This window comes from Canis aureus, chromosome 12, assembly GCF_053574225.1.
Source record: "Canis aureus isolate CA01 chromosome 12, VMU_Caureus_v.1.0, whole genome shotgun sequence".
NCBI lineage: Eukaryota > Metazoa > Chordata > Mammalia > Carnivora > Canidae > Canis > Canis aureus.
The window spans coordinates 44273685-44297429 of record NC_135622.1 but is presented as its reverse complement, the minus strand read 5'-3'; the positions used below and the strand labels follow the sequence as shown (position 1 = coordinate 44297429).

At 53.8% G+C, this 23745-nt stretch overlaps 1 protein-coding gene across 1 annotated transcript in view; it reads left to right on the top strand.

The window, feature by feature from the left end:
• The first annotated feature begins 6286 nt into the window (after positions 1–6286).
• Positions 6287–23745, top strand: part of KCNK3 (potassium two pore domain channel subfamily K member 3) — a 38532-nt gene continuing 21073 nt past the window's right edge. The window contains exon 1 of the mRNA XM_077843821.1: positions 6287–6614. Within this exon, the coding sequence (XP_077699947.1) occupies positions 6332–6614 (283 nt within the window). The 5' untranslated portion in view covers positions 6287–6331. The remainder of the gene's footprint in view (positions 6615–23745) is intronic.

Genomic DNA, 23745 nt, shown 5'->3' with positions numbered 1-23745 from the left:
CTGGCTGATTAATCATTGCAAGTGCTATTATAATTATTGCGTTTGGTCCTGAGAACAGGCTGCCTCTGCTTGTTTCTCAGAAGCTATAAACCTGCAAAGAAGGATTTCAAGATTTGTGAGGATGTTGACTAGATCTCCAGACTCACTTTTTTTCCTTAGCACCATTGTGTTTTTCGGGAAACACAGGCCATGGCTGCTCCAGTGTCTCTGTAGAGGACAGGCTTAAAGGACTTAATTCTTGCTATGGGAAGGAAGCAAGTTTAGGGAACTTCTCTTGCAGCTAAAGGCTCAGAAGTCAGGAGAGCCAAGCTCGAGTCCCAGCTCCGGCCCAACAATCTGTGAGGCCTGGAGGTGCTTGCTCCCTGCACCAGGCCCACTTCCTCATCGGACTGTGTGGTCTAGGGTTTCCTCTAGCTTGAACTATTCTGGAGCCTTGGCCAAACACAGAGGAGAACGTGAGTACGTGGAAAAGAAGGGCCAGGAGATGGAAGGGGAAGAGCAGGACCACAGCTAAAAGTCTTAGACTCACAGCCTCTTCTCACCACACACATGGATAGATGGACATACACAGAGACACAGGGACACATGGATACACACACAGAGAGATGCAGAGACACACACACACACATGCGGGGGTACACATGCACATATGCCAGAGGCTGGAGAACAGCGGCTGGTTTTCTCCCAGATGTCTCTCATCACCTGCTGGCCTGCTTGAGACCCCAGTAATGGGGGTTCTGCTCACAGCCCCTGCCCCAAATGTGGGAGGGGGGCAAGGTTAAAGGGAAAGGGAGAGAAGGGGGAAATAAGCAGAAAATCAGGAGGCATACAAATGGAAAAACAGAAAAGTGAATCACACGAGTCAGGGAGGGCCACGTAGGCAATCCTGTGCATTGCCAGGGAGAGACAAAACCAAGACAGCAGGACTGTGGACAACCCGGCAGTGATGAGGGACACTTCTGAGTATATGCCTCTGTGAAAATTCACGGCAGGTCCTCAAGGACACACACACGAAGATGCGCATCTCAGCATGATATTCAGAACCAGAAATGGAGGCCACTAAGGAAACCCTCTCTAAGGGCAAGGATTTGTCAGATGAGATGTGGAGGATGCAGACTTAGCAGCAGGCTTTCTGCTGACAATGAAGCCAGCCTAACCCCCCACAGCAACTCCATGAAGACCAGTTGAGTTCTCACTGGTCTCACTAAAAGGACACCTAAGTCTGTATCTGGAGGTGCTCACCCAGCTCACCTGGGGCAGGATGAACAGAGCCGGGTGTCCACCCTTTAGCACGACTCTCTCTCCCCAACGGCTCCCAGAGCCTCTCCTTTGTGAACAGCTGCCTTTTGTGTTTGGTTTGGGCTTGAGATGTTAAACAAATAGTGTCTCTTGACAAATGCAAGCCGGCTGCACTGGGACTGGTTATGCTTTGTAAATCCAGACTAATCCTCCGTGTCTTTCCCTTAGGGATACACCAAGAAACACCTCCATTGTTACCCAGAGCACCCGGAATCCGATCAACCAGCCGTTGGCCATCAGAGGTCACAATCCCTGTGCTGCTCTTGACCAACCACTTCCTTGTCCGTGCTGTAGCTGCTGGGCACTTCCAGGCCCCCTTTTTCAGGCCTTCTCGTTGCTGGATATTGAGATGGTTCTGGATACTCCAGCAAATCAAGGACCCTATTCCAAGACAAGTAAGGCCTTATCCCTGCTCTGCAGGATCTTATGGTCTGGTCTAGACAAGATGACCCACAATGTCAATGTGAAGCTCCAGTACAACTAGTAATTAATAGGGGCAGGATTTGAACCTAAGCTTGTCTGACTCAGGGTCAGCATTTTACTCCCCTACTCTGCTCCCTGCCCCCATCCTCCAGCCAAACTGTCGAAGGACATGGGGTGCTGGAAAACAATGGACAGAGAAGGCTCTGGGCCTGTCATCTCTCAGACCACACTCTGGGCCATTGTTGGATGAGCATTGCCAATCACAGGGCCATATCTATCACTGACATCCCAGGATGTCAGAAGGAAAGGACTTTTTGAGATAGTCAGCCCTTTCATTCTGAAGAAAAGGAAACCGAGGCACAGAGAGGTCATGTGATACTCTCTCAAGTCCACCAACTAGTTGGTAGTTGGTGGCAGGTAGGACCAAGCTCCAGGTGTCTAGACCCCCATTTCAATGCCCTCTCCACATGCTTCCTTGGGCCTTAGGATGCTCACATGTCTCTAAGCCAGGCAGGGCTTGCCCCAGCTTTAGAAGTGTCTATTGACAAAGAGTCACAGAAGCAAATCGCCTGGTTTTTCTCCCTACAGACTCTGCTGTCTGTGCTTCTGTCCCTGCTAACACTGCTGATCCCTAACTCAGCAGGTATAGGATGCTTTAAGGGCTTCATTGTATACTGAATACACAACAAACATGTAGAATAACTCTGATGTACAAAGCACTGAGCTCCCCCACTGCGGGGAGGCAGATCATCAGAAGCATCTCTGCCCTGGAGAAGATAATGAGCCAGTGGGGAAGACAGATATTAAAAGAACTGACCAATCTACTAGAAAGGTGGAATATCTACTGAATTGAAGCTTAGACAAGGTGTTTGGGAAGCACAAAGGAGCTAGTGGTTCTGATTGGAGGTAATGGGGAATACTTCATGGGGGAAGTGGCCTTTGAGTTGGGTCTTGAAGCCTGAACAGGAGTTCAATAGATAAGCAATGGAAGAGTCAAGAAAGTACCAGCATCCTAGCTTATGGGAGCCACATGAGTCAGAAGTAAAGCATACTTAGATGTGTTCAGAGCTTAGAAAGGAACAGCATGGAAGATGAAGCTGCAAAATAATACATGTATAAAGCTTAGTGAATAATAATATGCAGCAAATAATGATAGTTATGTTCCCTGCCTAACTCTGTGTCCTCTTCCTCATAAACTAAAGTCTTAAAAACAGTGACTAAACCCTCTTTGCACCTGATTCTTGGAAGAACTAGGGAAGCAGAAGCAGGCCAGAAAGGTCATGGGATGTTATAAATGAAGGCAGCATAGACATGTCCTGGTCCAAACCACTCCATTTATGGATGTGCAAACCAAGGCCCAGGGAAAAGGAGTGATTGGCCCTGAGTCCCACAGGAAGCAAGCAGGTGGAAGAGACAGGACCCCAGCCCAGCCCCTCCAGCTCTCTTCCCCCGTTCTCTACATTGGATCAGATTTCAGAAAATGATCACACAGGAGGCTGGCCAGTATAATGATTTGAGGAGCATAAAACAGCTCTTACTAACTGGCCCAAGGCATCCTCCACTGGATCACCAATGGATTAAAAGAAGAAGAAGAAGAACACACAGAAGTCATAGCTGAGCAGATTTTATCATTTATAAAAGACACAGTTGATGGAAGTGCTTTCTGACACGTGGTCCTGGCTAAGGCAGCCCTGTGAGGGATGGGGTTGTACAGGCAGGTCCCAGGAGTCCTGGACAGAAGGGGGTGAGATAGGCTTCTAGATATTTAGCACTATCTCACCCTGGTCAAGGGTGAGCTGATGGGACTCCTGCCTGCAGGACCCAGGGCCAATCAGAAATCTAGACTGGCACTAGCCTGGCTACCCCACCCCCTGCCCAAGAAGTGCCCCCCAACCCACCCAAGAGAAGAAAGGGAGAAGGGGCAGGAGGGTGAGACCTAAGCTGACTTGGCGGACTCCAGAGACACTGGATGGGATGTGCCACGCTCCCCTGCCAACAGGGGTCCTGATCCCATACATATGGGGGCTATGGGAAAGACCCCAGCCATGGGACATAAGTCTTGGCCCCCCTTCACTCCCTGTGTGATCTTGAGCAACCCCTTTCCTACTCTCTGGGCCTCAGTTTCCTCATCTGCAACATGAGAGTATCAGGTTAGCTGATCTTTGAAGGTCCTTCTAGTTCTGAAGTGCTGTGAGAACAAGCTTCATCATAATTAATAATAAATGCCCTGCCCCTAAAGAGAGCTTTTTCCCTTTTCCAAAGCACTTTCACTCATAATATCACCTTTCATCTGCACAGCAGTCTGGCCAGGCAGCCAGAAGTGAGCAGACCCTGGACACACAGCCTTTCACACTAAAACCCAAGTCTCTGGAGCCTTGCTCACCTAGACTGGCTTTGGGAGAATTGGCTTCTGGGGTAGTTGTGGCCAAGAAGACAGAATCTAACTTGTGCCCTCACCCCCGAGGAAGCCAGGAAAGGTAGCACTTGTCTTCCAGGGAACCAGAAGATGCCAGCGTTGGGGGTGGGGTGGGGGGAGGCCTGCAGTAGGCTGAGTTCATGGTTAAGGGTGCAGGGTCAGAAAGTTTGTGTCAGATCAAAGACTAGTATAATTAGGTATTACATTTAAAGGTGACAAAACCTGAGGCTCCAGGAGTCATTATGGGGAAAAGAATGGATTTGGAAGGCAGACTGAAGTTTCTTCCAGTTGGACGACCTTGGACAGTTCCCTGCCACTGCCTTTTGCCTCAGTTTCTCCATCTATAAAATGGACATAACCATACGTACCTTTCAGGATTGTGGTGAGACTAGAAATAATAAATGTAACATGCCTGGCCTGACACACAGCAGATGCTTGGTACATACTCTCTGAATGAATGGTTGAAAGAAGCAATGGGTTGGTGGCATTCCTCAGAGAAGCACTGGAATGAATGCCCAGCAGGAACGGGTCAGGCCAGGATGTGGGCAGATGATTCTCCTGCTTCTGGATGGCTGTCTCCTCAACCTACCCTCAGTCAGGGGCCTTGGGGCCTCTTCCCTGACTCTCCTCGTGGCCCGTGCCAGGGTCCCGTGAAAGACTTTCTGACCCTCTTTGGCAGTGGGATTTGCATTCCGATCATTCTGCTCACTCAGCCCATCCAAGTCTGGAGTTGTTTGAAGCTAAGCAAGGCCTGCGGGATCATCTGCCATGGCACCTCATCGAGGAGATAAGGAAGTGAGACTCTGAGAGGGGCAGTGACACCTCATCTGGAGTCCCACAGCCTGCTCCTTCCCACCACCACTGCCACCATGTTGACAAAAGAAGAAACTGAGGCACAGCAAGCCTCCTGGTCTGGGCCCCACCTGCCCCGTTTCAGCTAGACCCCCATTCTGTTGGGATGCCCCATGTTGATGTCCGGCGCTCTCTCTGGCAGCTCACCGCAGGCCCAGCCTGGCCCACGGGTGCAGGACAGGGGCTCTGGCTGTCAGGACCCTGCGACAGCCTCAGGGAGGAGGGACAGCAGAGGAGGACAGCCGGGGATTCAGCGTTACTGGCCTAGGCGGCCAGCCTGTGCTTTCTGAGCCAGCTCCAGGAGCCCTGCTGACCTGGGAAAGGTCACATTTCATGAGAGCAGGGCTTTCCCTTGGGTGTTGGCCCTCGCGTGCCCAGGTCCGCAGCAGTGCCCTGCCATTTCTGAGACAGCCAGCAGCCCAGCAGCCGGGTGTGGGGTGGGGGGTGTGGCCTGGGCGGAGGGAAGCTTGGTCGAGTCCCAGCGCTGACACTAGTTCACCGTGTCCCCTTTCAGGTCACTTGACCTCTCTGCGCCTCAGTTTCTCCATGGACATAATAAAGGGCAGGACAGCGAGGCCCAAGGTCCCTTCCAGCTGAAACACGCTGTGATTTCCGTGGAGATGGGGGGGCGGGGGGCCTCTCTCTGCCTGTTCCTTTTCCCGTCTTTGCTTTCCTTTTTCCGTCGTCGGTTTATCTCCAGCTATCCAGGTCTCCCTGCCTCCGGGGCTCTTTCTGTTTCCATCTTTCGCTCTCTGCCTCTCTCGCTCCGTATTTTTCTGCCTGCCGCTTCTTTCTCTGCGCCTAGGAGTCTACCTCTGGCTGTATCTCCTTATCCGTCACACCCCCCTCTGCCTCTTTTTCTCTCTTTCTCTGTAGTTATAGACGTTTCTCGGTCTAGTTCTCTCTTTCCCCGGGTCTCTCTCCTTCGGTCCAGCCCGGTCTCTCCGCGGCTCTCCCGCTCGCTCCCCTTCCCCTCCCCCTCCGCCAGCCCCCCTCCTCCCTCCCTCGGCGCGTCTCCCCAGTCCTTATTTGGCTGGGCGGGAGGGCTGGCGGGAGGAGGCGGCCTGCGGGCGGGGGGCGGGGGGCGGGAGCGGGGCCGGGCGGAGGAGGGCGGTGGGTGGTGCTGAAGGGACAGCTCCGCGGCGGCGGCGGCGGCGGCGGCGGCGGCGGCGGCGGCGGCGGCGTTGGCGGCGGCGGCCCCAGGGCGCGGAGCGGGTGCCCGGCTCGGGGAGCGGCGAGCGCAGCCATGCCCCAGGCCGCCTCCGGGGCAGCAGCAGCGGCGGCCGGGGCCGGGGCGCGGGCCGGGGGCGCCGGGGGGCCGGCGGCGGCTCGGGCGGGACGATGAAGCGGCAGAACGTGCGCACGCTGGCGCTCATCGTGTGCACCTTCACCTACCTGCTGGTGGGCGCCGCGGTCTTCGACGCGCTCGAGTCGGAGCCCGAGATGATCGAGCGGCAGCGGCTGGAGCTGCGGCAGCAGGAGCTGCGGGCGCGCTACAACCTCAGCCAGGGCGGCTACGAGGAGCTCGAGCGCGTCGTGCTGCGCCTCAAGCCGCACAAGGCCGGCGTGCAGTGGCGCTTCGCCGGCTCCTTCTACTTCGCCATCACCGTCATCACCACCATCGGTAACTACTCGCCGACGGGGGGGCGGGGACCCGGGGCTGGGCGCCGCGTCCCGGGGTAGTCCCGAGACGGCGAGGGCTGGGGGGATCCCCCGGAGAGGGGCCAGGCGCCGAACCCCGCGCTGCCAGAAACCCGAGTTCAACCTGGCTTGTCTGCCCCGCAGGGACGGGACTCGGGGGAGGCGTCGATTCCTGGCTCCGGACCTGACTCTCCGGCCGGGCCAGCCCTAACTTGTCCCTGCCAGGCTGCGCGAGGGCCTCAGGGGACTCTGAAGTGTGTGAGAGGGGCAGGAACGGCTCGCGGAGGCTGGGGAGGAGGGGTGTGGCCGGGCCAGGCCCTGGAGCAGAGCTGAGTGTAGAGCGGCGGGGAGCGCGCCACTCCGTGTCCCTGGCAGATGGGCTTCCGCACCTTGGCGTGTCCACACCGGCTGGGGCTCCAGGGAGACGTGTGGATGCAGGTACTCTGGCACTCCGCGGCACTCCTGCCTACTCTGGGTGCCTAAAACACCCTCTAACTGCCTCTGTGAGTGCTGCTTGGAGTGGTGTGCGTGTGTGTATGTGTGTGTGTGCGCGCGTGTACGTGTGCGTGTGTGTGTGTGTGTGTGTGTCCAGCTCCCAGAGTTTGGGCACAGCCAGCCAGTGCCTTTAATTTTCTTAGGGCAGCAGATTTGGTGCTGGAAGCCAGATCCAGCTCTGTCTGCCTTCTCCGCTGTCCCAGGAAAACAGTCACCCTGCAGGAATGGCCTCAGTTCTCTTCTCCAAACAGCGGTGGGGCAGGCCACACATATGCCCAGACTCTCTCACAACATAGGCACGGGCACACATACCCACAGGTACGCACACGCACACACACGGCAGACACAGGCATGCACACACAAAGCACACAAATGGATATCCAGGAAAGGAATCTCCAGTGCTATTGGGAGGTGTCCAGATAGGAGTAAACACCTCACCAGCTCCCAAGTCTCTGATTCCAGCCGAGCTTCATCACTTTTCCTGCTATATGACCTTGGGCAAGTCCCTTCTGTCTGGATCTTGGGCTCACCTCCAGACAATGAGGGGTTGGCTGAAATGATCTCAAGCCTTCCTCCCAGTGCTGGCATGCTCCCAGCCCACCTTCCCCCAAAGCCCATTGGGATGCCTCCAGGCCTCCATCTTTCCCATTCCTTCTCCTCTCTCTGGTCCCCCTCCTTGCCTTGGCTGAGCTCCCAGGGGCTCGTTGCCACTTGGCATAGCCCATAACAAGATGGCAGTGTTTTCCTGGGATCCACAGGAATTGAGGGGGTAAAAAGCAGGACTGGACACTGCTCCTGCAGTCTATCCACTGCAAGACTTTGTCCCGAGGCTCCACTCCTCTCTGGGGTCCATGGGGAGTTCTGCTATGTAGTCTCCAGATTCTGCTTTTGGAAGAGGAAGAAAAGGACCCCAGGATTGGATGTGGCCCAAATGGGGGCACCTCTAGGTCCTGCTGACCCTGTGAGTTTACGGCAGAATAGTCAGACTTAGACCTGCCCAGAAAGGAGCCTCCCCTCTCTCACTTCTCTGCCACCTGCCAGGGTTTCAGAAGCACTGAACCACCAAGTTAGGCCTTCCCCTTCTTCCCACAAGTCGTGCCTTTGATTATGTGTCCCCTTTCTTGGTCCTGTGGTCCCTAGCTCCACAGTAACTACTCAGCTGACCTTGCCTCCAGCCTCATTCCCGCATGAAGCAAGCTCCCCTGGACAATGTTGCCACAAAGAATCTTCCCAAAGTGCAAGCCCTCACCATACCAATACCCTCTCAGAAGCCCTCAGTGCCCTCCAGCTGGTGTGGAATCTGGTCCATGCTCCCTATCCCAAATGATAAGGACCTTCCTACCTGGCTCTATCTCCAACTTCATTTCTCACTTCTTACTGACATGATCTCTCCACGACAGCTATACCGTCTCCTGAGAACACTTTAAGTGTGCTTATCCGGCACACCTTTTTCTGTCTTCTATTTGTCTTGTCCAAGCTAAGCTTCCAGGTCCAGCTCAAATCCCAGATCCTTTTTGAAGTCTTCCAGACCATCCCAGGCCACCACTCTAGACAACTGCAGGACTCACTGTCAAGACAACCTGAATGACACAGTGTGGGCTCTCTTGCGCAGTTATTTACATTTTAGGGGATGTGTTTTGTCTCTTTAACCACACTGCTATTAACCTCCATGTGGGCAGTGCCCTGTGGTTCCCATCTCTGTTCTCCCAGTGCTGGCACAGTACCCTGCGGCACACATGAGCACTCAGAGAATGCTATTGATGAGCTTAAGGTGTGTAGAAATGAAAGGACATCATTCTTCCCCCTCCATCCCTGCCTTTTCCCAAAGTGCTTGTAGTCCTCACGCAGACAGATGCTAAAAGCTGGGGGTAGACGCAGACATAGTGCCTTTGGTGATATTTATTGATATAGTGCTGGGCAAGAGGAAAGACAGCATTAAAGCACCACCCTGGTTTGGGGGGGGCGCAGAAAAGCACTGCCCACTTCCTGCCTCACCCAACCATCCCTGGCTTTTTGTCACCTCTCTCTCTGGCTACACCATCTGGCTGGAAACCGTCCACAGGGGCTCTGCTCTAAGACAAGCCTGTCTGGGCTGTGATTTGATGGCTGGAAGGGGCCCTATATGAAACTGATGGTGACCTCAAACCCAGAGGCAACATCCTCTGTCCACCTGACCCCTCTGGGGACCGAAACAGGTCTCCTGACTCATTGGGACGTTGGGATAGAAAAATGACAGAACCTCCCACTTAGTGATCACAACGCACTCATCTCATCTCTTGAGTCTCAGCCTTTGCCGCTCAGGAAAGATGCCAGGGCAGGTATTATCAGCTCCATGGCACAGATGAGGGCATGGAGAGACAAGGAGGGGAAGGGACTTCCCCAAAGCCATGCAGCTGGTGAGCAGCCGAGTTAGAGCAAGAAGCTGGGTCTTCTGACTCCAAGCCCAGTGCTCTTTCCCTGCCGGTCTCTTGGCTGCTTCTTCTGCCTCCATATGCTGGGAAGCCCAGAGCCAGCTGCAATTGGCATGGCCAGGACGTGCTCAGTGATGCCAGCTTGCAGGGCGCTCTCGGGCAGCCCTGATTGGTTGCGGGTCGGCAGGGTCTGAGTTAGTCATTCACCTGGTTAGTCACAGTCTCCATGGGCTGCAAGGATTCCTCCAGCTTCCTCATCCCTGGCTTCCCAGCCAGGAAACCCTTTCTTTGTTGTGCCCTAAGTTCATCAAACGCAAATGGAAACTCTTTTCTGGGAAAGCTTAACCTCTCTGGCTGTTGAGTCATTAAACTCCTCCGGGGCCCCAGCCCCATCTATTCATAGCCTGGAGGCTGTCAGAGCTGGAAGGGGACTCAAGATCAGCTAGTGCCACCCCCTCCTCTTACAGATAAGGAACCAGAGAGGTGACAAGAGTAACACAGCCAGAGGTTAGCCAAACCTGACTCCCGGCCTCTGCTCCTTCCACTCGTTCAGGATGCCTCTTGTTTGTTCTTATTATCAGCAGCGGGAACAGCCACCATTTATTGTCTACTCTTGGTCAGGCTCTATACGATCTCGTTCAGTTCTCTTGACAACCCCTCAAGAGGGGCATTATTACCCTTATTACCCCCATTTTTCAGCAGAGGAAACTAATGCTTTTTGTGTAGATGACTCATGCTTGGCCTTGTGACTTGAAAGTGTGGCACCTGCCCAGATTCAACTGAGCCTCTTTGACTCCCATGCCCTGGCTTTCACCACTTCAAGAACTTAGCCCAGACCCTTGTATCCTAAGGGCACCGGGGAGCCAAGGCTTATCTTTTCCCCTGGCAAAGTCCTTCCCAGGAGAGTTCCTCTTGCTCCAGCACACTGCACCCAGCCTGCTGCTCCCCAACACCCCCGCCCTGACCAACCCAGACCATGTGGCAGAGCTGTGCCCAGCACCAGGCTCTCCCTGAGACCGCCGTGGGCTCACAGGTGCTCTTCTCCCATGTGGGCCCCCGTAATCCTCAGGGTTCTAAGGCAACAAGAGGCCAGGTGACTGATCAGCTGATGGAGCTGGGGCAGAAAACCTTCTGTTCTGCTCTCTCCTCAGCTTCTGGCCTGTTCTCAGCTGAGCACAGGTTCCCATCACCCACCACGTGGCCTGGGAGTCATTAGGTTGTGAATTCAAGCAGGCAGCTCATGAAGGAACCTGTACTTTTTACATCTTTCCAAGAAGGAGGAAAGTACAGAAGTGACCTGCCACCCAATATATCCTAGAGTCCTCAAATAAAAGAGTGAAAGGAGACATCAGCAATCATCCAAACACCCAGAGAGGTGAGTGACTTGCCCAAAGTCACACAGAAAGTTGCAAGTACAACCCTGATTAGAACCAAGGCCTTTGGGTGCCCCCGTTGGAGTTCTTTCCAGCGCTCCAGCCTGTTCTCCTCACGACCCATCATCTCTCTTAGCATCAAGACCTCTGGTTGCTTTTCACGCCACTGTTCCCAGTCCTCTGCTGACTGGCTGGGGTGGGATGGAGGGGCAGCCCAGCCGGGAATAGTCCTACTGCCCATGCTCGGTCAGCATTTCCTTCCTCCTTGTTCACAGGCCACCCCTCTGCTTGGACCGCACAAGCCTTTGCTGTGGTGGTCTAAGAAGGCAGGCTCTGGCTTAGGAGCCAGAGTGCCTGGGTTCATCCCTCAGCTCGCCTCTCCACTCACCTCCCCCAGCCCCCTGCCACTAGTTATATATGATCTTGGACAAGTTACTTAGTCTCTCTGAGCTCGTTTTGTCATTTGCAAAATAGGGAGAATAATATCTGCCTCCCAGGATGAAATGGATAATATAAAGGAAATATCTGGTACAGAGTAGGTACTTAATAAGCAATATCTGTAATGATCAGTGTAATTAACATTATCGTTCATGTATTATTACTAGTACTCCCTCACAAAAGGGAACTGCTTGGTTTCCCAAGGATTACCAAGAATACAGCTACCTCATCTTAACAAGTGGGGGACAGTGGTGTTGGGGACCAGAGGCTGCCACACCCTTCCCTGTATTCTCCTAATCCTACTCCCCCAACCCAGGCTTTCCAGATCCTACCCATGCCTGGAGTCTGCCTGACATCCAAGCTCAGGGGCAATGCTCCCTCCTCTCAGCAGACGGACCTTGCAGAAGACCAGTCAGGAATGGCGAGGTTCACAGTGGTAGAAGGACCTTCCCTGGATTGGAGCAAGGGGGCAAAAATTCTGGCTCCACTTAAGTCACTTGCTGGTCCTCTAGGACTATCAGTTTCCTCATCTACAAGGAGGGCATATTTGATCAGAGGTCCTTGTGACTGTCGTGCCTCCTACCTACGTGTCCAGTTCCCTCACATCACAGTTTGGGGCCGGAGACATGGAGGGAGTGGGGGCAAGAATAGGACCAGAAATAGAAGACACACGCCTGGCCGGAGTGGGGACAGGAAAAACACAATAAGTATTTTCAAAGAAAACATAAACAAGCACAGATGAGTGTAGTGCAAATCACCACTATAAACAGCTTTCAGCTGGCAGCACAAACGGTGAATCTGTGAGTTGATTTTGTAATAAAAAAAAAAAAAAAAAAAGTAAAAGTGATTTCCCTGCAGTCAGCCAGCAGCAAGGGAAGAGACCCAGCAATGACGGAGAACATTCTCAGAGACCCAGATGGGCACTCCCTCTTGCCCCATCGCTGCCTCAGGACGGATGCAGGGAATTGACATGTGTCTGTAACATCTCAGGCCACGTCTGGGGCACTCCTCACAGCCTGCACTCCCACCGCTGCCCTGGGAGGGCAGGCCTCTCATTCTGTTAAGGACAAGGACAGGGAAGCTCAGAGAAGTTGGAAAATTGGCCCAGGATCCTACAAATATAAAATGATAGCGCCAGGGCTTACCCCCAGGGCCATAGGGAGTATCTTTTCAGAGCCATGAGGCTCCTCCCCTCCAAGGAGCCCCTGCTGTCTCTTCTGTGAATGTCACAAACGATGCAGGATGGGATACCGGGGTCCATGCAGGACACTCAGTGATGGCCTCAGCATCAGGATCTCAAGCCCTCAAGAACATTTAGCCCAAAGAGAAATCAGATTTTTAGCTCCAACCCTCTTGCTTTATGAAGGGGAAGCTGAAATTCAGATCGCAGAAGGGACATGGCCAAGGCTACACTGAAACAGTTAGTTTCAGAGTTGCCTGGAAGCCCTGTTTACTGACGCCTCACTTGGTGTTCCTGCCGGCCACCCACCCCCCTGCCCTGCAGTCTCTTAAAGAAGAGAGCAAGCTGCCAGCCAGCCTTTCTGCTTGCCCCGGGTCCCCTCCTGACCCTCCTGTTAGCCTCCAGTCCTCAGAGAGCCACATGACAAATGCCTTTTGAGACCTTTGTCTGCTGCAGAGAGAGCAGTCAAGGGTCCCAGTGATGCCGCTGCCTCCTGGCTGGTCCACACTTCCTCGTTGTCCAGAAACTGCCCTGCTAAGACGGTTCCCAGGCAGCTCCTGGAGACACCTGGAGCCAGCCCACCCCAGCTACTGCGCATGTCACACCTTCACCTTCCCGTTTCCCAGAGCCAGCCGCAGCTGCCACCTAGAGCCATCAGCTCCAGTCTTCCTGGTCCGGTGGCCTCCCGGGGCCCCTGCCAGGCTTCGGCCAAGCTCCCACCTTCTGCCTTCACAAAAGCTGGCCTCTCACTGCTCCTGCGTCCCCCTTCTTCCTCCAGTGACACACAGGACCCCTTTGTGAGGGGGCACGTGGCTGCTGGGAATTCAAAGCAGGAGACTTGCCTGGGAGCTAGAAACAGGGTTCTTTCTCCCCCCTTAGACAAATCCTCCAGCTTTCTCTCTCTTCTGCTGCCCCTGAACTCGTGGGAGGAGCAGACCCTTCCCTGGAATGTGTCAGTCTTCCCATCTGTACAGAGGAGATGCTCCACAGGGGAACCAAAGAAGTCCTGCTCAGCAGTGTGGATACATTAATGCTTTGCAAACACTACTGTGCAGGGAAAGACCTGGTTGATCTTGTTTGAATGCAGATTCTGATCAGTAGGTTTGGGGTGGGGTCTGAGATTTTTGCATTTCTAGCAAGCCCCCACCCCCACCCCTGGGACAATGATGCTGTAGATTCATAGTCCTCACTTTGAGTAGTGAGGATCTAAACAACCTGGAGACATGACTTTGGGGAATAGACTTGAAGTGTGGACTATGGTTTTAAGAACAAGAATGTGTAGAGCTCGAAAAATCCCTAGGAATCTGGCTGTGGAATATGAGAGCCAGTGGCATAAGAGCTGGTGGATCCCTACTCTGAGTCTGGAGAGAGGCTGTGGCTTGCCCCACAAGAACCAGCCATGGAGGCTAACGAGGCATTGAACCCACAGACTGTGGGGTTCACGAGGCATTGAACCCACAGACTGTGTGGTCATGTGGGTGGGGAGAAGGGGGGAGAGGAGTGAGAAGGGCTTGCCCCATGGAGAAGCAGGCAAACGGGCATCTGCTGTCCTCAACTGGCCTCTATTCCTCCCCCATCTGCCAGGGAAGCTCCTCAGATCCATGGAAGATGTGTGCCCGAGATTAAATGTCCAAGTGGGTTACTGGCTCCGACCTCATGGTGACTACACCAAATCCCAAGGGGCAGTGCAGCCTCCAATCACCATTAAGAGAGGTTTGGTGTCATTTCTTCTTTTTTTTCAAAGAAGATTTTGTTTATTTATTCATGAGAGACACACAGAGAGAGGCAGAGACATAGGCAGAGGGAGAAGCAGGCTTCCTGTGGGGAGCCTGATGTAGGATTCAATCCCAGGACCCCAGGCAAAGGCAGACACTCAACCTGAGCCAAAGGCAGACACTCAATCACTGAGCCACTCAGGTGCCCCTCATTTCTTCTTTCAAGAAGAGCCCCCAGCTTCCTGTGGGCTGGGATCCATACAGCAAAGGACAATGGAGGTCTCCAGGCCCGTGATCCTATGGCTACTAGATACACTCATCCTGTTGTCAGCAATGGCGTGGAATACAGCCAGACTTTAAGATGGACATCAACAACCTGGGGAACAGTCAGAGGAGGGGAGCAGCATGCCAAATGAGGGAGACTTGGCACGGACAAGTGTGGAGAGCATGCATGCTGCCTTCAAATATCTGCTGGGCTGCTACAAGATAAAAGAACCAACCTTGGGCTTATTGGGCCCAAGGGGTTGAACCAGCACCAGTGGGTCAAGTTCATATAAAGACTTAATCAAGTCCAATATAAATGTAACTTGTTAGAGTTGAAGCTGACCAAAAATGAACTATGCTGCCTTGTGAGCTGGTGACCTCTCCCATCACAGGAAGCATATAAGAAAACACTGGGTGGGCAAGCTGCAGAGGATATCTGTATCAGTTGGGGTTCCATCAGAGAAGCAGAACCTGTAGGAGATACATATTAAGAGACATATTACAAGGAATTGGCCTATATGGTGGTAGTGGCTGCTAGGCAAGTCTGAAATCCGTAGAGTAGACCGTTAGGAAGCTGGAAGTCTTTCCAGCATGGGCTGAAGCTGCCATCCATAGGTAGAATTTCTTCTTCAGGGAAACTTCAGCTTGGCTCTTAAGCCCTTTCAAATGATTGAATCAGGCCCACTCAGATTATCTAAGATAATATCCCTTCCTTAAAGTCAACTGATTATGGACTTTAATTACAACTACAAAATGCCTCACAGCAACCTCTAAATTAACATTTGATTTATAACTAAGGGCTTTAACCTAAGCAGATTGATGTGTCAAAAAAGATCGTCACACTATCCATATATCAGACTGGGGGTTACAATAAATGGCTTTTAAGATTCTTCCCAACCCTGAGATTCTTTGATTTCTTGACCTTCCAGGGGGCAGCCTGGAGAGTCCAAATACTAGAAGAGGGACTCCTAAACCTTCAAATACTGTTGAGATCTCCTGAGTACTAGGCGCTATAGTTGGCACAGAAAGAATAGATGACCAAGAGCCAGCTCCTTCCCCACGGAGCCTCTGGTCTAGTGGAATCCTGAAACCACAAGTTGAATGTAATATATGCTAAGTCCTAGTAGAGTGACACAGAATAGGGAGCTGAGAAGGCTTCCTGTAGCAGGTAGCACTTGAGGGAGTTTGAATGAGGAGTGAGGACTCTGGTAAGTGACTGATGATGGGTTGTGAGAACTTTCTAGATGAGGAAACAGCAATGGGACATGAGTGTACCCAAGGAAAGTGGCAGGGGCAGCCCCTCCAGGGGCTGACTTCTGGACCCTGGTGGGTGGACCTGGTTGCACAGGCACTGAAAGAGGGAAGTGCAGTCCCCAGCCTGTGTTCTCCTGCCTGGATCCTGACAGTGGGTGCCCCCATATTCCTAGTCAAACCACTGGGTGCCCTTGTGACCCTGGCTGAAGCAGTGGATCACCTTAGTTGGATAGCAAGTGCCTTCCTGACATTGGTTGAACCCATGGGTTCCCTCATAACCCCAGCTGAACTAGTAGGCGCCCCCAGGATTCCAGCTGGACCAGGGGGTGATGAACCTGAATCCTGACCATCTCCCTTCACCTTCGCCCTGGTCACCCAGCAGACCTCAGTCCCCTGGGAGTGCTTCCCGCACTCCTGTCACCACACTTCCTTTTCTGGGCCACAAAGCCACTCTGGAGCCCAGACTGAAACCAGTTTTATGGATAGAATGCAGGAGCCCTGGGGGCAGCGCTCAGCTGGAGAAGATACTGTCACACAATACTGTGTGGATATTTCCTTCATGGACAACCCCAGACACTGGCTCTCAGACCCCTTCATCTCTGCTCAAGGCTTCCCAGCTTGGCACAGACTCACTGTCCCTCCTCAAGAATGTGTAGGGCCTCCTGACCACAGCTCCAATGCAGAAATAACCATCTCAGAAACTTCCGGAGAGGCACATTCCAGCCCTCCAGCCACAGGACTGTCTGGGGGCTCTCTCCAGAGACCCAAACTGTGTCAGGCCCCAGTAGAACCGCCCAGAGAGAAGGACACCAGGCTCTCAGACAGGAAGTGGTCCTCTCCTCCATGATGGCTCCAGGCCTCCTGCTGGTGCAGAGGAGCTCCCCGGGACCTTGGGGGCAGGCGGTTACAGGCAGGAGCAAACCTCAGATGGAGGCACCCAGAGGGGTTTGCCTTGGGCTGTTCTTCCAGGTCTTAGACCTGATGTGGAGCAGCCACTCCCCGCAGAGCCTGCCTCAGTTTCCACGGTTAGAAGCCAAAGCTGCCATTTGCTGGGAGGTTTCTCTGGATTGAGCCCATTATGTGTATCACCGCATTCGATCCTCAGGGCGACGGGGCCACTGTTACAATCCCCATCTCACAGACAAGGACTCTGAGGCTCAGAGAGGTTAGAGAATGCACGCAAAGGCACACTGCTGGCAAGCAGCAGAATGGGGATGGGTAAAGCACGCCCTGCTCTTGGCTTAGAAAGCCCTTGGTCATACAGACTCTCCTCTGAGGCTCCTGACAACCCAGGTATCATTATTCCTACCTTGCCAATAAAGAAACCAAACTGGGGAGCCTAAAGCCACTTCCTACAATCCTAAGGCAGTGATACAGGAGCAGGAGTCAAGTCAGGACCCCCCAGACCTAAACCACCCTCTCCCCTTGGAACATGGGTGCCCTCACCTCCTAGACAGTGGCTGAACATGGGTTATTCCCATGGCAGGGATGTGGGGGCCTTGTAGAAGTGCATGTCAGCCCTTGGAGGGAGTATTGGGGGGGTGGTCTTAGTCTCACACATTTGTCAACACCATAGTTCTGAGCAGGATGGAAACCTAAGACTAGAAATGAGAACAGAGTGATGATTCTTAGGAGTGGCCAGTGAGTGAGAGAGGGGGCTGTGTCAAGGCTAACTTGGGCAAGCCACCTGCCTGCTCCCCGGTGTGTGGAGGGACAGGTAAGATGGCCCTGCACCCCAGTGGAGAAAGCTTGTCCCAGTACCAGCCGTTGTTTGGAACCAGAGTGATGGGTGTCAGGGCCTGGGCCTAGGACTCAATTCATTAGGCCTGAACTAAGCCCGGGGCCCTGCAAGTTTTAAATAGTCCCCTATGAAGGGACCTGCAGCCAGGTTTGGGAAGCACAGGAGAGAAAAAGATCATTAGAATCAGCATTCTGGGGGATCCCTAGGTGGCGCAGCGGTTTGGCGCCTGCCTTTGGCCCAGGGCGCAATCCTGGAGACCCGGGATCGAATCCCACGTCGGGCTCCCGGTGCATGGAGCCTGCTTCTCTCTCTGCCTCTCTCTCTCCCTCTCTCTGTGTGTGTGACTATCATAAATAAGTAAAAATTAAAAAAAAAAAAAAAAAAAGAATCAGCATTCTGTACTTCGGAGGCTGGACCACTTGCCAGCCCGCGGCTAGCATTTTCTTTCTGGGTTTCCTTGGGACTTAAGAAACATTCGAGGGGTGGCTAAGGAAGATTCTTTAGAGTTCACAGGCCAAAGCTCCTAGGGTAAGCCAGGTGGCAGAGACAGCAAGAATCAGCGGGTGGCCCCAGGAGAAGGCCCAGTGCCCACCACCCCCAGGTAAAGAGGACTGAGAGGCTCAGTCGGGCCCTGGAGACAGGTTCCATCTTCACAGCTTTAGCTCTCAGGCTGCCCTCGACCCCAGGGAAGAGATATCAGCCCCAGGGAGGCCCCTTAGTCATGTGAGTATCACTCACCTGGGAACAAATGGGGGCCTTTGGTCTGGCAGAGCCAGGTGGCTCACTCTGCAGTATGAGTACGGATTTTCAGTATGTATCATGGATTTTCCACAGTGAGAGTTAGACAGGGTAAGACCCTCTGGGGCGGCTCTTGGTCTTGGGTCCACTTCCAGGTAGGGCCAGAGAGAGAGAAACCTAGACCCAAGTTCATTGGCAGCCCTCCCCTTGGGTGTCATGCCCAGCTCAGCACCCCAGAATTGGAAGCACTCATCTTCCCTGGGCACTAAAGAGGCCCTCGGGTCCCCTGCCTGTCCCTCAGGGTCAGCTACCGGATTCACAGAGGTGGGCTACGTGTCCTTTCTCTGAGCCATGACTAATGATGTCTCCTTCTGTAGCTGAGCTAAGGAAAGTGGGACACACAATCCCCTCCACTGTCTCTCAGCTCCTACCTGCCTGAGAGACCCACAGCAAGTCCCATGCCCCCTGCCCCCGGCCTTCTCTGTGAGGGACTGGGCTGCTGTGTCTGAGCCCCTTATAGCTCTGACCATCTCTGTTCTCTGTTGAACCTACTCCTGGCCTCTATTTCCACTTCCAGCCCTCCTAAGAAGCGCACTACCCAGCATTATACTCATGTCCCCACTTCACCCCATGCATGCTGGCTGAGCCCTGGAGGGACTTCCTCTGTGTCCAGCCCCAAGAACAGAGCTCTGTACAGGACCTCCAAGTCACCCCTTTTGGAAAGAGAGCATTTCTGACTGTGGCGGAGGTCCCGCTTATCAGCAGAGCAAGTCCACTGCCCCAGCCCCTGGGACAGCTGGAATGCAGGGGCCTCCCACCGGAAAGGGCGGCACCCACAGCCAACAGCTCCCATAGTAGTCGTGGGTGGGGTGTGGGAGGCAGCCGTGGTGCGGAGAGCTAGCGCTGTCTGACAGGGGGTGGCCAGGAGAGAGGCTGCAGACACTCTTTTTCCCAGGATGCCTCTAGACCTGAGCCGGTCCTGGATGAGCACTTAGGAAACATCCAAGTTTCCAAATATTCAGTATTGCAGGTGGCCAGTCCTGCAATCCTGGCTCTAGGCTAGCTCAGAGACTCTCAGGGCCCTGGGAGCTAAAGTCCTGCTCATGGACCAACTTTCAACATCCTACCTAGACCAGTGACCTGCTAGATCTCTGAGGGGCCAGGATTAGCTCCTGGGTCCTCACAAGAGTTTAATATCTCAGAATGTTTATGGCACATCACATGATTCCCTGTTGCAGAACATACACAGGCCAACCGAAGGCCATGGCAAGCATCTTCCTCAGCCTTGGCTAGAAAGGGGGTGGAGTTCAGAGTGCTGACACCAGCATAGTCATGCAGAACAAGGACTCACCTTGGCACTGGATGGCATCGCAGCAATTCCTGGGGTCCTTTGGATTCTTTGAGAATTGTAGATTTGGTGTAACTTCCCTCTTCCAGATGAGGAGACTGAGACCCAGGGCTGGGGCCAGAGGGAGATAGAACGTGACCCTCCCCAGCCACCAGCAGTTCAATCATAGAACTGGCTCTCTCAGACCCAGCCTCCTGGCCCATTCCACTGGCTCAATAACCACACAATCATCCCTCCATTCCCTTCATTTTCCTGAGCACCTTCCATGAGTCAGGCACCATACTAGGTCCCAAAGTCCCAGCTTTGTCCTCGCAGTATCTACATTTCAGAGGAAGTAGGTAGTGAATAAACTGAGTTATATGATCACAAATAAATATCATCTCACTAGTACCAAGTGCCAGGAGACAGTAAAACAAAAGGATGTGGTAGGGTCCTTGGGTCGCCCAATCAATGAAGCATCTGACTTTTGATTTCAGCTCAGGTCATGATCTCAGGGTGGTGGGAACAAGCCCTACTCAGTGCTCAGTGGGGAGTCTGCATGGGATTCTCTCCCTCTCTCCCACTGCCTCTGCCTCCTCCCCTGCTCATTCTCTCTCTTTCTCTCCCTCCCTCTCTCTGTCTCTAAAAATAAATAAATAAATATTTTAAAAACAAGAGGATATGGCAGAGAGAAGGATGGACAATCCTTCCCAGGAGGAGTCTCTATGATGCAAAAATCAAGAAGAGCCTGTGATGAGGGTGTGGGGCAGGGAAGTAAATGCAAAGCTCCCAGGTGGGCCAGAGTTTGGCATATTTGAGAAACAGGAGCAGAAAGGGCAGTGGACTAGGCGTACTGAGCCTAGAGGCGCAAGCATAGAAGAGCTGGGGCTTTCAGGACCATGGAGCACATGGTCAAGAGCTTGGATTTTACTCAATGTGTAATGGAATTCCCTGGAAGGCTTTAAGCAGGGCTGTTATGTGATACGACTGAAGTTTTTACCAGATCGCCGTAGCTGTTCTCTGGAAGTCAGGTGGCTGTAGTTCAAGAGGGAAGCTGGCAGACCTATGAAGCTTCCAGTGTCCTGAGAGAATGAGGGTGGGTTGGATGCGGGGAGACTGTGGACGTGGTGAGCAGGTGTGGATTGGGGGTGTGCATCAGGGCCTAGTGGCTGGACCTGATGCAGGATAGGATGCCTGAGATGGGGGAGAGGAGGGTGGAAGACGGCTGTGGGCATCAGGGAAAGAGGATAGTCAAGGATGGGCTTTGACCTGAGCAACTGGATGGAGGGTAAGCATTGTCTGAGACAGAAAACAGGGAACGTAACAGGTTTGGTAAAGAGATGAGACTTCTCTTTTAGACACACAGGTTAATTTTGAGATGCTAAGTCCCTGTGGGCTGTGAGATAGACAAGTCTGGAGCTCCAGGGAACACATTTGGGAGTTATCAGATGGAAATAATATTTAAAGTCACCCAGTGAGATGGGATGAGCTGGAAAGAGGGGAGAGCGGGGGAGAAAAGTCCCTGGGGAGGGCAGCACACCACCCCCACCCCATCCCCAATACTGCGGGGGAGAGGGAGCAGGAAAGGGGGGTCTACCAGACCCTGGAGAGGAATCTGGAGGGCAAGAGCATTGTTTCGGGAGAGAGGGAGCTGTCAGCTGCCAGCTGCTGCTGGGAAATCAAGTCAGATGACCACAGGGAAACAACCGGTGCGTTTGGCAGCCTGGTGGCCGTGGGAGACACTGACTGTGAAAACACAGTGCCGCCTTCCACAGCCCGTTCTGGAAGGTGGAAGGGGCTACTTTTCTATCTGGGGAGCGGGAGGTGGATGGGGCGGACCGGATTCCAAGAGAGGCTGGGAGAGAACATCGCAGCTCCCTGTCCCCAGGCCTCTTCATAAATGCTTCGCTAGCCCCCTGCGGAGGCCCATGAGAAGTTATCATTATGTCCATTATGCAAATGAGGTCCAAGTTCCAGCACAGTTATCGGCTCAGGAGCTCCAGGCCCGGCTGACCCCAAAGCCCCTGCTCATGGTACAGTAGCCTCCCAGCCAGCTCCCAGCTGCCTGTCTCCCCTTGCTGCTGCTCCCCACATCTGCTTCCACCTTCCCATCCATCTCTGTCCTTTGATCATTTCTGTCAGCTTCCAGCAGTCCTGGCCTCTGCCTCCCTCCTTGGGGTAAGCTCTGCTTTTTCTCTTTGATCCTGCAAGTCTGTCCTCAGCTGCATCCTCAGCTGGGCCCCATGTCCCCCTCCCCCATCCCACTGTCACTGCAGGATCCCCTCATACCCTCTGCCAAGGGTGGGGGATCTGCAAGACTTTCTGGGGGGGTTGGGGGAGCCTGGATCTGCGAGATGGGATGTAGGGCACGTGGCTCTCTCTGGCCAGCCTGGGTGATCTCCTCCTGCCCCTGCCTCCGTGTCCTGACCGAGATGAAGGAGGCCGTCCAGGATGCCCAGAGCCATCTCCAGCTCCTACCCTCAGATTCTGAGGCCCCGCCTGGCCCTGGCTGTGCTGTGACCTGGCTCCCAACTGGAAGAGCTCAGCAGAGGGGACCCAACACTCAGGCACCAGGGGGCCCACGCTCCCTGAAGTCCTGACAGGGGGCTGCAGTAGTAATTAGCTCCTCACACATCCCCGGGGTTATTTTTAAGCCTCGTTCTTCCCTGGTTTATTTTTAAAGTAACACTGGCACGTGGCTGGCCAGCTGCCCCTCCCAGGTGCTGGTGCCAATTTGGGCCAGGAATGGAGCAGGGCAAGATGTGCCCCTCCTCTGGGCCCCCCCGCCACGGGGTGCCAGAGTTAACCAGCCCCTCACTGGATGGTGAGGAAGTTCCTGCTGCTCTGAGAGGCTGGGTCCGGCCTGGGGCGAGCAGGTGGGCTGGCAGCGGGAAACCCCCACCCCAGAAACTCCCACATCCCCATCTTTACTCTGATGCACATGCTGCGTGACCTTGACCAAGTCACCTCACCTGCCCAAACCTCAGCTTCCTGAGAAGGAGAGTGATGGCCATATCTGCCTCCCTAACTGTCCAATACTAGAAAGAGCAAGAAACTGCAGCGCTACACAAGCAGGAGGGAATCCTGGCTAAGCTCCCCATTCAAACATGCCCCCTCCTCTGTTCCACTAAACTCCCTGGAAGCCCTGCCTTCTCCCTGGGCGGGGAACTCCAGTCTGCCAGAGGCTCCTCAGTGCCCTCCGTCTCTTACCCACCTGCCCTGAGACCCGCCTTCCACATTTTCAGCTTGGCCGAGCACTAATCCAGGCTGCCCGGGGTGCAGGGCAGCTGTCAGGCTGCTGGTGCCCATTAAAAGGCTTCTGCTTGGCATGGGGGCGGCGAGGGCAGAGCCACCCCTGCCCCAGCACCTCCCCCTGCCCACCTCCTCCCTGGCAGCCTTCCAGAGAGCTCAGCTATGGAAAAGCACTGCCAAGGGTTAGCTCCAAAACGCTTTCCTCAGCTACAGAGCAATAGTTAAGCCCAGAGAGATATGACATATGGTAGAGGACACTGAAAGGCAGGTTGAAAGTTTGGGCTTCTTTCCCTGAAGGCAATGGGGAGTCACGGAAGGTTTTTGAGCATAGGAGTGACATTTTGAGCAGGGAGCAAAGTGGAGCATAGTCTGGAAGTTGGTGTGGGGAAGGTTGGGGAAGGAATTGGAAGCTGCCGGGGCCGGGGGGGGGGGGGGGGGGGGGGGGGGGGGGAGTGCAGGTCAGGAACCACTGCCCAAGCCCAGCTGCTGAAAAGGGAGAGTGCCAGGACCACAGCAGTGGCTAAAGGAACAGAAGGAAAGGACAGGATAAGAAGGAGGAATGGCAGGGCACCTGGGTGGCTCAGTGGTTGAGCATCTGCCTTTGGCTCAGGGTGTGATCCCAGGTCTTGGGATCAAGTTCCGCATCAGGCTTTCTGCAAGGGACCTGCTTCTCCCTCTGCCTCTGTCTCTTCCTCTCTCTGTGTCTCTCATGAATGAATGAATAAATAAATCTTAAAAAAAAAAAAAAAGGAAGAAGGAATGGCTGGGGCCAGGTGTGGGAGAAAAAGAAGAAAGGAAGACAAGGTGTTCAGTCTGGTTGACTGAGGAATGAGGACACTGACAAGAATTGGGCAGTACAGAGAGAGCCAACATCAGGGAGAACGTCGTCTTTTAGGTTGTCACACCAGACTTGGGTATCTTAGTTC